Raw genomic sequence first — 13861 nt, 5'->3', positions numbered from 1 at the left:
CTTAAAAGAGAATCCCGAACCTGAAGACATCAAGATACTCAACTATTGGTATTCACGACAAAAAAAATTCCCCAAGTTGGCTTTGATGGCACAACACTTCCTTGCCATTCCAGCCACAAGTGCATTGTATGAGCGTGTTTTTTCAAAGGGCCGGCGCATTGTCTCTTGGCAATGATCTGCCCTTGCACCAAGTAGTATTGAGCAGCTCCTGTGCCTCAAGGATTGGTATCAGGCTTTTGACGGGCTCTTTTAGCTATTCCTGTTCTTTTCTCAATCTTTCTCAATCACATCACCCGGAGTTACATTGTACATAGTCCTTGATATCCATTGATGCTGATGCACAAATCCAAGCAGCCCAAGAAAACTCAAAAAACCCATCCAAATGCCATTTCTGCGTGCTCCCCCCCCCCCCCCCCCCTTAAAAAACTGACCATGCCCCGGGGTTCGGGGCATTCCAGAATGCCGTCCCGCGCCCTGAACCCCGGGGTTCAATCTCCAGGGCATGGGTTCGGGCCACAGCCTTAGGTGGTCCTGTAGTTTGGTTAGCCCGCCCCGGAGTGGATCAAATCCGGAGGTAATACTGTAGCAGAATGTGGTACTGCCAGGGTACCACGCGCTGCATTGCAACTGCAATGGCCGTTGTAAAAGCATCCAAAAATAGGTAAAAAAAGGGGGTTACTAAACGTACCCAGTTTTTCTGCGTTTGTACCCGGTTTTTGCATACCCCCTTTTCCGTGCGCGTACCCGTTTTTTTTTCTACTCATTTCTACGCAACGCAAGTAATATAAAAATTTGTCTAAAATGATGAACAAAATTATCATGCAATCAGAATACCAAAAAAACCAATTTTAATTACGGACTTACTTCGCGCACTGCGAAAAGCTCTTCGCGCACTGTGCAGTGCGCGAAGTTTGCAAACACTTCGCGCACTGCGCGTGAAGGGCGCAACTTTTTCAAATTATTTTTTGACCAATCAATAGACAAGCTTATTATTGTCCTCTGTGAATTTATTTGGAGTTTTTTGAAGCTTCCTTGTATGCTTAAAAATCCCACCAATAAAAAAAACAAGTACAGCCATTTGGGGACCTGGAATTCATATTCCCACAGGCCAAAAAATCCAATTAATTTATTGAATCATATTAAACATGTATTTAAAAGTTTTAGAACTTTTTGGCCACTTTGTACAAGGACAAGGCTTTCAAAAACCAGTAACTGTTTCTCAAGATATGCCAAAATGCGCCAGTAAGTGGTGAACTTTCCTAATTTTTGAAAGCCTTATTCTTGCACAAAGTGGCCAAAAAATTCTAAAAAGTTTGAATTCATATGTATCATTATTCACTAAATTATTTGGATTTTTTGACTGGTGGGAATATGAATTCCAGGTCCCCAAATGGCTGTACTTGTTTTTTTTATTGGTGGGATTTTTAAGCATACAAGGAAGCTTCAAAAAACTCCAAATAAATTCACAGAGGACAATAAGAAGCTTTTCTATTGATTGGTCAAAAAATAATTTGAAAAAGTTGCGCCCTTCACGCGCAGTGCGCGAAATGTTTGCAAACTTCGCGCACTGCACAGTGCGCGAAGAGCTTTTCGCCCTGCGCGAAGTAAGACCGTTTTAATTAATTGATTATTTTTTGCAGACCCCCTTTTCTGGGGTATATACTTAGGGAATAACTTTTTTGTTACATGCCCCAGCCACAAAATAATTTCAGGGCACTTATGATTGTGAATATTCTACATTCCCTGAAACTTTTAGGATTTTCAGGGAGTGCGCGGTGGGCTTAGTAGGAAATTTCCCGCTAACTGAACAACTTTTTTTTTACATTTCCAAACAAGCTAAAAATTTCAGGAGTATTTAAAATCTGTATATTCTCCGTGTCCTGAAGTTTTTTAGCAATGGGGTGGCATAAAAACATGAGATATAAGGGGTGTACAGCAGTCTTAAGGGGAAAAATCCGGCTAATTGAATAGCTTTTTTGTTACATATCACAGCAGTCTAAAAACTTGAGCAAAATTTCAAATATGAATATCCTCTGTGACCTAAAATTTTTAGCAATGTTGTGGCATCATAACATGAGATGTAAGGGATGCGCGGTAGTCATAATACCTATATTGCGCACTCCATATAACTCATGTTCTGTCAGCCACAGAGTACATGTCACAGTACCTTACACGTACCAAGTACCTGCAATTGTTCACATTACTTATAGTACATTCCTTTACACCTTTATTACATATGTATATCATTAGATACAAGCTTAAGAATGTACTCTTGTTATACATTACATTACAGATAACCATAGTTAAATACAGTTACCATAATGTACTGTTGTTATGAGAGTTAAGTTAAGTGCAAACAGTAAGATTACAATACATTGTAATATTACTGTACATGTGAAATACCCCCAGACAGGTATCACTCATTTATCCCCTGTTACGCCTCAGTACCTATTTACATAACATATTAGTTATGATACAAATACATAAACAATACATGATGTAATCCAATTCAAAGAGCACTGAATGGAATCACTGATTGGTTATGATCAGCTAGTGTGCACTGCTACTGATCTAGGATCAGTACTGATCATTACACTGCCCTGATCATTTCCAATGTTGATCCTCATGAGGATCTGCTTCCCTTGAGCGCTTCCAGTTCCCCCCTGGTCCTGAAGCGCTTCCAAGCGCCTCATGTTCCCTCCTGCTCTTTCCCCTCTATATAAACACACCCCCCAGGACTGTTTATCCCTCAGAATATTATTACAGCAAAGTTTAACCCATACTATAGTTAAACAGTGCTTTCATTCTCACCCATCATTCAATTCAGGAATACTCTCAACTCTTGATTACCCTTACCTTTCTGTAGGTAAAACCACAAACCCAAGTTGAGTTATTCCTTGGATGCCTATTAACACCTTGTGTTGATCTGGATGCGCCTTAATTGAGCAAGCCTCTCAGTCAAGATTACTGATAGAGTGAAACCTTTTACAGGTCTTACCACGAACCCATTGGCCCATCCTTGGCATATTACACTATCATCTTGCTAGTAACAACCCTCTCAGACACGGTTAGTTACCTACAGGCTGACATGTTCTGATGCCACAACATTGCTAAAATTTCAAGGTCACGGAGAATATGCATACTTGAAAGTTCACTCAAGCTTTTTAGACTGCTGTGATATGTAACAACAAAGATATTGAATTAGCCGGATTTTTCCCCCTAAGACTGCTGCACACCCCTTATATCTCATGTTTTTATGCCACCCCATTGCTGAAAATTTCAGGACACGGAGATTATACAAAAAAGCTATTCAATTAGCCGGATTTTTCCCCTTAAGACTGCCGCACACCCCTTATATCTCATGTTTTTATGCCACCCCATTGCTGAAAATTTCAGGACAAGGAGATTATAGAGATTCTAAATATTCCTGAAATTTTTAGCTTGTTTGGAAATGTAACAAAAAAGTTATTCAGTTAGCGTGAATTTTCCTACTAAGCCCACAGCGCACTCCCTGAAAATCCTAAAAATTTCAGGGAATGTAAAGTATCCATAATTATAAGTGCCCTGAAATTTTTGTGCGGCTGGGGCATGTGAAAAAAAAGTTATCCCCTTAGTATTTACCCCAGAAAAGCGGGTAGGCAAAAAACCGGGTACAAATTAATTAGTCATTTGGAAATTGAGTTTTTTGAAATTCTGATTAGATGATAATTATGTTCATCATTTTAGATGAATTTTGGTATTATCTGAATTGCGTAGAAATGAATAGAAAAAAACTGGGTACGCACACGGAAAAGGGGGTACGCAAAAACCGTGACAAACGCGGAAATACCCGGGTACGTTTATCAACCCCCTAAAAAAAATATCTTGTTGATATCTGACCCAATCATTTTGGAAGATTGTCTCAGATGTAGGAGTGTACAAAAATCATGGCATTGCATACTTAAAAGATTATTATCACTCCCAAAAACAGCGCAGGCAAACATCCTGAGGGTTCAGCAGCAGGTGTCAGGGGGCATGGGACTTGTCAAGTGGCAGACAGGAGGCAAATATGATTGAAAAAACAAACACTAGGAATATCACCCTTAGCTTTGCAAGCCTGACCAAAACCAGCAATCAAAAACTCGTCATTGTTGTCCCTAACAAGAGAAAAGCAATAGAGGGAAATCATAAAAAGTGCATCAGCAAAAAGTGCGCATTGCATGGCATGTCTAATGGTGAATTCTCAAGCTTATTTGACTAACAAAAAGTTTAGACAACCATCATTGGGGACCAAAGCGGTGACCTTCTTTCTGTTCTTGATCAATTGGACTCAAACACACTTTTGGATAGCCGAGTTGGGTTGCTTGGCTTCAACACCGACCTGATGATTGGCAAAGTGATCATGTTGGTTTGGGTGGTATCCTAGTGCACCGACAAACTCAAGCGGGTTGCTTGCAATGATTGGACAGAAGTGGATGGGCCGGATTGAGAGTGTTTCTTTGCTTGGCTCGGCGGATGCTGTATGTGTTTAGGGTGTCAGTGTGTATGCTGTGTCTTTTGTTGCTGACCTCGCTGGAATCTGATCTTGGCCAAGTGGAATGCTGCAAATGAGTCGGTCAAAATGTTTTGAGTGGGATCTCAGAGCTCAAGTCCCTTGTTGCCCTGGGTCATCAGCATCAACAAGGCGGGCCAGGGTTTTGAGCCGCAGCGGCTGTCACCAAAATAGCCCTAATGCTCACCATTTGCCTCGTCATGCCCACCCAGACGCGAACTTAACACAAGTCCCTCCCTGTGCTCGCAGGGCGCAAGCACCCTCCTGCTAATGTCCGCGATTTGGCCTGAGGCTGCCCAGCCAAACATCTAAAAATTCCTCATATCCCCCATATCACTGTATACCCTTTGGATTTTTTCACAGCCTCTGGCACCATTAAAATCAGTTTTTCTTTCTACATATTCTGGTGTGTTTAACACAACACCTACCCCCATCCTTTGAAAAAAAAATGTTGTAAAAGCATGGCTTGCAATTCCTTGCAAGGCTGAAACCGTGAGAAAGTTTCTGAACTTGATCTGCAAATGGCCTGGCGGTTCTGTCACATTGCTCAGAAAATGCCCTTACAAGAATGGCTGCTGAGCGGCCAGTTCTTGATGAATTTACTTGAAAAAACATGTACAAGACAGCTGAGATCAAGGGCTAGACATGGCCAACTGGGATTTGGATTATGAGGTGATACCAAGTTGTAGGAGAGTTGTAAACACAAAATCACACATTTTCATTGGAAAAACCCAGCAGCCTCAGGCCAAATATGGGACATTAGTCCTAAGCCTCTCCTTCGTAGACGCTTCGCGCCTCCTCCTTAGTTAAGCTCAACCCAAACGTGGATTCCTCGTTAAAGGAAGCGACAAGGAATTCCCGTCAATGTTCTCGTGGGCTCCACCGCGATCCCACAGGCGGCCGCTTTCCCGTCGTCTCCACGCATTTTCCACGGGAGGGTGGAGACAACGGCCGGGAGAGCAGTAAAATCCACTTGGATTTCACAGAGCCGGTGATCCTGTTGTCTCCAAAAACAAGCGGGCCAGGAAGTACTCCCGCAGTGTACCCCCGGCGTTGTTATGTAGTGGCCAAAGGTGAAAGCCTCACTCAGTCAGGCGAGGGGCGGGGGGGGGGGGGGGGGGGGGTGGTTTGACATATCATTTTAGTCCTTATATAATCACTACGGTTTTACAAAGTTTTATTACATCAATTCATACTTTATTACATATTTTCATTATGGTTTTAGATGTTTTCTCTCATCAACCCAAGTACATAACTATTTTTGTATATAAACTCTATTTGTGGTGTAATCATATTCTTCCCTTTGGGGGAGTTTTCCATCTCATTCCACTGTATCCTGATATCTTTGCTCTTCAGGTTATGAGCCCACGCTGTCACCAGCGGTATTACCCTTAAAACAACAAACTTCTACCCATTTATACACTTACTCATAGTTGTCTACTTGATATTGCTTTGAACCATCAACGTTGATAGCTTATCTTGAATTCATTTTTATGGTTCATACTCGTTCACGGAACCCTGAAGTTATCCTCCCCGACTTCTCCGTTAGAGTTACTCCTCCAAGACCTCGGAACTATTCACGACTTTCTTCTCCATTGAACTCTACTGTATCTTCTTTTCACTCAGTAGATTTGCCCCCTTCTATGTCTGACGACAAAGAGAGTTCTCATTCTATTGTTCCCGGCTCTTTTCCCCTGAATCCTACCTCTCCAACGTCCACCCCTTCCTTCATCCCGGTTCAACCATCCTTCTTGATAAGATCAGTGATGCGCCCTGTGTCTTGGTCGACTGTCAAACCCTCCCCGACTCCTACCGCTAGTCTTCCTGGTCCTTCTGGCAAAGGGAAAGATCGAGATGTTTCACCCTCTTCTTTGCCATCGCCCCCCCTGCCACCTCCCGAATGTCTTCCGCATGATGACAGGACTGGTGATGATCTACTCCAGAAGGTCCTGGAGCCAGGAGGTATTGATAGTTTGGACAAAGACTTTATCAAGCTTTTACTCATCCGAGCTCTTGACAACTCCAAGGCTAATCCTACTGTTGATTCTTCGGTCTCCAATCACCTCAAGTGGCAACAGCTTGGCGAGAAACTCCAACCACACTTGCTATTGGACGGCACCAACTTTCCTCACTGGTCGGCTGCCTTGAAGGAAACAATTGTGACGGTTACTTGGCATGAAGACTATCTTGATCAAGATCTCTTTGAGGACGACTCCATCACTGCACTTGGGGTCTTGGCTGTCATCAAACAATCTATTGACCCTGCTCTACGCTCATCTCTTCACGGCATGACAGCTCATGGCGCCTGGACTTCTTTGTCCTCTCGTTTTTTGCGGTCCTCCTGGTCGCTACTCCTGGGTCATTGGGCTGATTTGACTCAGAAGACGGACAACGTGTCTCACACCGCATCGATCAGCTTTGAGAATTTCAAAAGGGAGCTGATTGATTTGGAGACGCACATGGGTGGCTGGACAACGGATAAGTTGCTATCCTTAATTTTCCACTCTGCGCTTCGTCAGCACCATAGCGAAGTTGCTAATGCCATAGATTCTTGCATGGCAATCTCTCCTGGACTTTCTGTGGCCGCCAATGATATTCTCAGCATCACTTTGCGAGTGGATCAATCTTCCAAACATCAAGCCAATCAACCGGCGATAATGGTGTTGTCCACTAAGCAAGCCCAAGGTGGAAGCTTCAGAGGATCGCGTGGTTCTCGCGGTTTCTTGCCTCGTGGCGGTCAGTCTCAGTCGGGGTTTTGTGGTTCATTGCCGGCGGATTCGTGGGGATCCAAATCCATAACTCCTGAGTTTCCTTGTACTTTGTGCTGGGACTGGGGACACTGGGCCCCGGACTGTCCTCGCACCAAAAATGGACTTCCACCACTTGAGGATCCGCGTCGGATCAATCCAAACTGGAAACCAAAGAAGTCATCAGTCTTGTCTAATCTTTTTCAGTATCTCAACAATTCCTTGGCTTCAATCTCGGCGACGCCTGACAAATCCGAGGACATCCTTGTCGACACAGGCGCTACCAACCATGTAACGTCACGTTGTGATCTTTTTGTTTCTCTCCACCCTACTGATATCCGACTACGTGTGGCATCAGAAGAATGCCTTCCCGTAGAAGGGGTTGGTGATATAGTGATCAAGGGATCCAGCGGTGTCCTTCAGTTGAGCAATGTGCTTTTGTGTTCTCGGGTCAACGGTACGGTTTTTTTGGTTGGTTTCTTCAATCGCTGGGACGGCTTGGTTTTGTTCAATAATGGTCAATTTCTTTTTCATCAATCTGGTGTTCTTTTCCCCTCTTACTCCGAAAACTATAGATGGTTCATTTCACTCTCCAAATCCCGAATTCCTCCTGCTTCACCTCCAACATCCATTTCCTCTCTTTCAAGTGTTTCTTTGCGTGTATGGAATCTGCGGCTGGGTCATCTGGCAGTTTGCACACTTAATCGTGCAATCCTGTACAACTCAGTTCACGGGTTACCTGAAAGATGTTTCAATTCATCAGTGAAGAAATGTAATTCATGTTTGATGGCGAAAAGTTGGCATGTTCCTGTCTCATCTCCCTTGCGTGACATTGCCAACAAACCTGGGGCCATAGTTTCAGTTGACCTGGTTGTGCCTTTTCCTGAGGCAATTGACGGAAGCGCTTATGGACTGGTCATTCACAATTTGTTCTCCCGAATGACTTCTACATTTGGTTTGGGCCGCAAAGCTGACGCCTGTGACTCTGTTATTGATTGGGTTCTCAACTTTGAGAAACACACTAAACACGAGGTTCTCTGCATTCGGTCTGATAATGGCGGTGAATTCATCTCTAATAAATTCAACAACTTTCTGAAGGATCATCAAATTTGGCACAAGATGTCAGTTCCCTATGAGCATCATCAAAACGGCAATGTAGAGCGCACCAATCGGACCTTTCTCGACATGGCGCGTACCCTTCTCATCCATGCAAAAATTCCGACTCAACTCTGGTTTCAGGCACTCAAGCAGGCGACTTTTGTATTCAACCGTGTGGTTCACGATGGTGCAACTAAAACACCGTACAAGATTTGTATTGTTTCCAAGCCGTCTCTTGATATGCTGCATATCTTTGGTTGTCGGGCTTACTTGCACAATGTTAAATACCCAAAACAGTTTGTTCCCCGCGCTAACACTGCAAAAAAAACTGTGTCAACTGTGAGCAGTTGACATGCGGCAACTCTGAGGAAGCTTGTGGTGTTACACCAGCCTTACTCAAGGTTTGACTCAACCCAAGCTTCAATGCACAGTCACTGTGCACCTCGCACAGTGACTGTGCCAACAAAGGCACTTCTGCATTCATGTGGAGTTACAATGGCAGCTTGGCTTGAGTATCCTGCATGTCAACTGCAAGCAGTTGACCAAGTTATTTTTGCAGTGTAAGGAACTCATTCACATTGGTGTTTCTGATGTCGCACACGGTTGGATTTTATGGGACCCAGTTGCCAATAAATTGGAGCGTGGAGCATCGGTTGCCTTCCATGAAAATGAACTTCCTTACGCACTTTCAAATCCTGGCAAGTTAACCTCCGTTTTAAGCTCTATCACTGTTCAGCATCTTGGTGATTTTACCTTGATGAAAGAGTTTGACATTCAGGATGCTTGCCTGGAGTCTGCGGTATCGGTTTCGCCCTTCATCTCTGATGCGCCGGATACCTACCACCAGGCACTCAGATCGGATTCCAGCACTCATTGGATGCGCGCATGTGACGATGAGGTTGGCATGATGATTTCTCTTCATGTCTGGGATGAGGTCCCAATGTCGGCCGGCTTTGATGTCATTAACTGCCGCTGGGTCTTTGCGCTTAACCGTAGTCAAGAAGGAGAAATCACTCGTTTCAAGGCGCGGATCGTTGCGCAAGGCTTTCGTCAAGTTCATGGAGTAAATGTGGGAGAAACTTTTGCTCCTACTCCGACCTTCACGTCGCTGCGGGTTCTTCTGGAAATAGCTTCGCGTTTCTCTTGGCCGGTTGCTTCCTTTGATGTCAAGTCTGCATTCCTCCACAGTGACATCGATCATGATGTGTATATTTTACCGCCGCCTGGTGTGCATGTTTCACCAAACTGTGTTCTCAAACTCCGCAAGGCCCTTTACGGGACTCGGCAGGCCAGCCATTGCTGGTGGCTGCATCTCAAGAATCGCCTTTCATCCATTGGTTTCTTTCCAAATCTCGAAGATCAGTCTACCTACTCGTATCGCAATGGTTCGGACATGGCTTTCTTGTGGGTGCATGTCGACGATGGTATCTTCACTGCAAGCTCCAAATCACTTCTGGAGCGACTCAAATCTAAACTTGACTCTGTCCTTGATCTGAAATGGGATCAGCAACTTTCCAGCATTGTTGGGCTGCGAGTACGTGAGGTTCCAGGTGGATTTCGCATCAATCAGCCTCTTCTGGTCAGCAAAATCACCAGTTTGATTCCCTCCAACATCAAAACTCGGACCCCTATTCTTTCTTCCGATTTGCTATCCAATCCTTCCAAAGAGATGGACAAGAAATATCTCTCTGTCATTGGATGCCTTCTCTACTTGTCTCAGGGCTCTCGGCCAGACATCACCTTCGCCGTCGACTTTCTGGCGCGGTTTTCAATGGCTCCTGATGAGTCTCATTGGACTGCTCTAGATCATCTTGTCAGCTACATCCGTTTCACGGCGGCGGCGTCTCTACCCATCATTGCCGGAGGCAACGTTTCTGATGCAACCAAAACATTTGTTGATGCTAACTGGGGTGGCGAAGGATCAAGATCCGTTCATGGCCTCATCACTATGGTCTGGGGCGCGCCAGTTTCTTGGAACTCCAAACAACAGTCTTGTTGTGCGCAATGCGGCACTCGAAAAGAACATCGACACATCGATTGCGAGTTTCATACCATCAACGAGCTGCTTTACCAAAGTAAAGTACGACTGGATTGGATCTCAACCGACAATCAGCTTGCCGACATCTTCACCAAGGCCCTGGGTTGGAAGAAGGTCAATGAGTTTGCCACTCAGACGGGACTGCGGTGCCCGTCACAAGCTATGGCAATTACAGGGGGGACAGTATGCGCTAGCTGCAAGGGACATACACCCCCCGCATCTGTCCGTCTCCTTCCAGGCCTTCAGGATCATTGCGCTGATTGGTTCAAGGGAGGTTAACCAATAATGCTTTATTTATTTATTTGTTTTCGTTCCCAGCGCTCTCCTTGGGTTTATCCGGTCAACAACTTCCGCCTTTCTTCGACTCACTTGTTGGATTTCCCCTCTCAATCAACTTCTCCTTGTTCTTTGTCTCAGTTTCTATTTTTTGTTTTGTTAAAATTGTTTGTTTTCTTTTTTGTGTTTCCTCTTTTCCTTCAAATTTCCTCTCCTTATCTTTTTTTTTACTTCATGCATTTGTTTTTTTGGGGTTGTTGAGGGGGGGAGCGTTGTGACATATCATTTTAGTCCTTATATAATCACTACGGTTTTACATAGTTTTATTACATCATTTCATACTTTATTACATATTTTCATTATGGTTTTATATGTTTTCTCTCATCAACCCAAGTACAAAACTATTTTGTATATAAACTCTATTCGTGGTGTAATCATATTCTTCCCTTGGGGAGTTTTCCATCTCATTCCACTGTATCCTGATATCTTCGCTCTTCAGGGGGACTTAGTTAAGTTCGAGTTTTCACCGGGTGTTAAGTCTCTCCTGCGGAGGGCCCTTCGCCCCTCGGAGGGACTTCTTGATAAGTTCGGGGTTAGCCCGGACCGATGTCAACTTAACGTTAACCCGACAAATGCGATTGCTAATTACAGTGCCGACGGCGAGAACCACTCCAGAAACGGTCGAAGACAATCCGATATAGCAAATCAGGATGGACGAGATTATCAAAGAAATTAACACCCCCGCAAAAGCCACAGACGCTGTGAGTTCTTTTCGAGCAAACAATCCAGATGGAAAGTCGGAGCTAGAATACAAAGGTGAGCTTTCTGCCTCAGAATCGACTGGGCAAGTCGCGGAAGACGTTTAAAATCAAGCTGATTGTGGATCGTCTTGTGAAATCTTCTTTAGAAATTTCCGCAAAAGTCGCGATGCAGCTGTGGCACCGCGCACGCAGCCATAGTAATCGGGTGACATCGGCTAATATTAGTGAAGATCACAAAACGTTAGAATTGAGAAACGAAATTCCTTATCGATTGAAGAAAATTATCTTACCCGCACTGCAAGAAAAGTTCAGGCTGCTACTCACCACTTTCGACCTAATGGAACCAGCAGAAAGCAACCCTAAATCGTGGTACGAAGCGTTCTTGAACAACTGCATAGAGATCGACGACTTGTTGGAACAAATGGCTTTATCAATATTATCGGTTTGGACCACAAACGACACGGGGCAGGGATTTCTAGAAGATAACCCACATGTGGAGCATGTGACTCGACTCAGAGCTGAAAAAACTGAAGATCTCGTTGCATACATGATGACCGCATGCCACGACTTTTTCTCTGGTTCCTATCAGCACCAACGATGGGGCCGCGTCCCTTCACCTTCCCAATACATCACTGCAGCCATCACCAGACGAATTCCTCGAATCATTGACCGCATTGCTCAAATAATTCAATGGCTTCAAAAATCTCTATTGAGTGTGTCGCGGGAAGACTGGAAAATAGCGATTGAGGAATGCGATGACTTGTTGAGCCTGTTGGCACAGCCAATCCGCTTCAAGGCTGACAGATATTATGACTCCGACGGGGAACCCGATGATAGCAGAACAATCACAAATAATACTAAAGGAAACTTTGCTCGAGCCGCCGTTCATCTAATGATAATCTCTCGGATATATTTCAATAAGCTTTCTCGATCAACCAACAGTCAGTTATTGATTTTTGTTGGACCATCAATGGAAATAGGCGACCATCAATTGAAATTACTACTTGAAGGTACTGAGAAGCTTAACTATGAATTAATACCCAAGTATCAGGTACGCGGTTACACGTTGGCCAACTCGACGTCGAGGAGCAGTGGATGATGTGGTCAATCTTATGCGAGGCTTTATGGATTGTTCAGCGATCTTGGAAACCTATTGGGACTCATTGCTGAAAAAAAATGATCCATTGGTCGACCGGCAGACGATTGAAGACGCTCGTCAGTGGCTCAACGCTTGGACTAGCCTGTTTTCTATCGCGGCTCGCAAAGCCATGGATGCAACTGATCGAGCATACACCTGGCCGCCTGAGATCAGGATCGGAAGAGACACTGGTAACACTGCCAACGATGACGTTCTTATGGAGGACCAGTTTTGATCCCGAAGCAAGGTACGTTCTTATACCTCTGGATGTCTAGAAATAACCCAAAACTCTTCCACATTGTCAATCCAGAACCTCATCAATTTACACTCTGTTTCTAGATTCTTTTGCCACGATGGAAACTGGTCGTCGGTTCACTGATTATGAACATGTTTCTGAGAACTAATTCAAAACTGTTTGAAAGTCTAATGAAAGTCATCTTTTTTCCTCAAATTTGATTAGTCAAGCAGTTTTCAAACCTGTTTCAAAACTGTGTGCAATCATAAACCTCAGCCTGCTTCGAGCGCTGCCAAAAATTCTCGCGTCCAAGAACCAAATGGGAAGTTCTAACAGGAAATCCTCTCGATGACCGGCCATCCCGAGAGGATTTCCTTTCAATCCGGGTCACCCGGGCTGCTGGAAAACGCGCCCGATCCATCCTACCTCTGCTGGAGAAGCTCAGTTGTGAACACAGGTTTGTACACGGAGCCTTTACAGTTGTGAAATCTGTAAGATTTGAATACATATTGTCAAATGACATCAAATTGGCCATTCCAGCCAATTCGAGAAGCTTTTGTAATATAAACTTACAACGACTATTAGATGAGTTGCTTAGTCAATTTCAGCCAACTGACCGGCTGGTCTGAAGTCAAATGCAGGGGATTTTTTGATCATGAAGTCCCCCTCTTTCAGGAGGATGTCAACCTGATGGGCCTACTGCGGAAAAAATATTCATCTCCGCGCGCGGCCGACCCTGCCGGAACATGTTCCAGCCAGGGTCTTTGTATTTGTACACGCCTAGGTTTAAGGTATCCTGACCGATTTCATTCTTAGGTGTACTGCTGTGAGAGATAAGCCGCTCAAGATCCTTACGTCAAGTCGCCCTCACCTCCAAGTCACAACCCTCAGCACAACAAAAATTCTTCAGCTCAACACTGAGAAACCCGTAGCACAATGTCAACAGTACACAAGTCTGAAATGTCAATTCTTGGTTGTCTGCTAGCCATTAATTATCTCGCATTTTTGGTTCTATTAAGCAAAAAACCGGGGGAGTG

At 44.4% G+C, this 13861-nt stretch overlaps 1 protein-coding gene across 1 annotated transcript; it reads left to right on the top strand.

The window, feature by feature from the left end:
* Window positions 1-11400: 11400 nt before the first annotated feature.
* On the top strand, window positions 11401-12621 carry PtA15_11A286 (uncharacterized protein; the record flags this gene model as incomplete). Its single annotated transcript, XM_053161178.1, has 3 exons — window positions 11401-11506; window positions 11598-12392; window positions 12497-12621. The coding sequence occupies 3 exons, from the start codon at window positions 11401-11403 to the stop codon at window positions 12619-12621; spliced, it is 1026 nt and encodes a 341-aa protein (XP_053025151.1).
* Between the last annotated feature and the right edge of the window lie 1240 nt (window positions 12622-13861).

This window comes from Puccinia triticina, chromosome 11A (genome assembly GCF_026914185.1).
Source record: "Puccinia triticina chromosome 11A, complete sequence".
NCBI classification, from domain to species: Eukaryota; Fungi; Basidiomycota; class Pucciniomycetes; order Pucciniales; family Pucciniaceae; genus Puccinia; species Puccinia triticina.
This window is presented reverse-complemented; position numbering and strand designations above follow the sequence as displayed.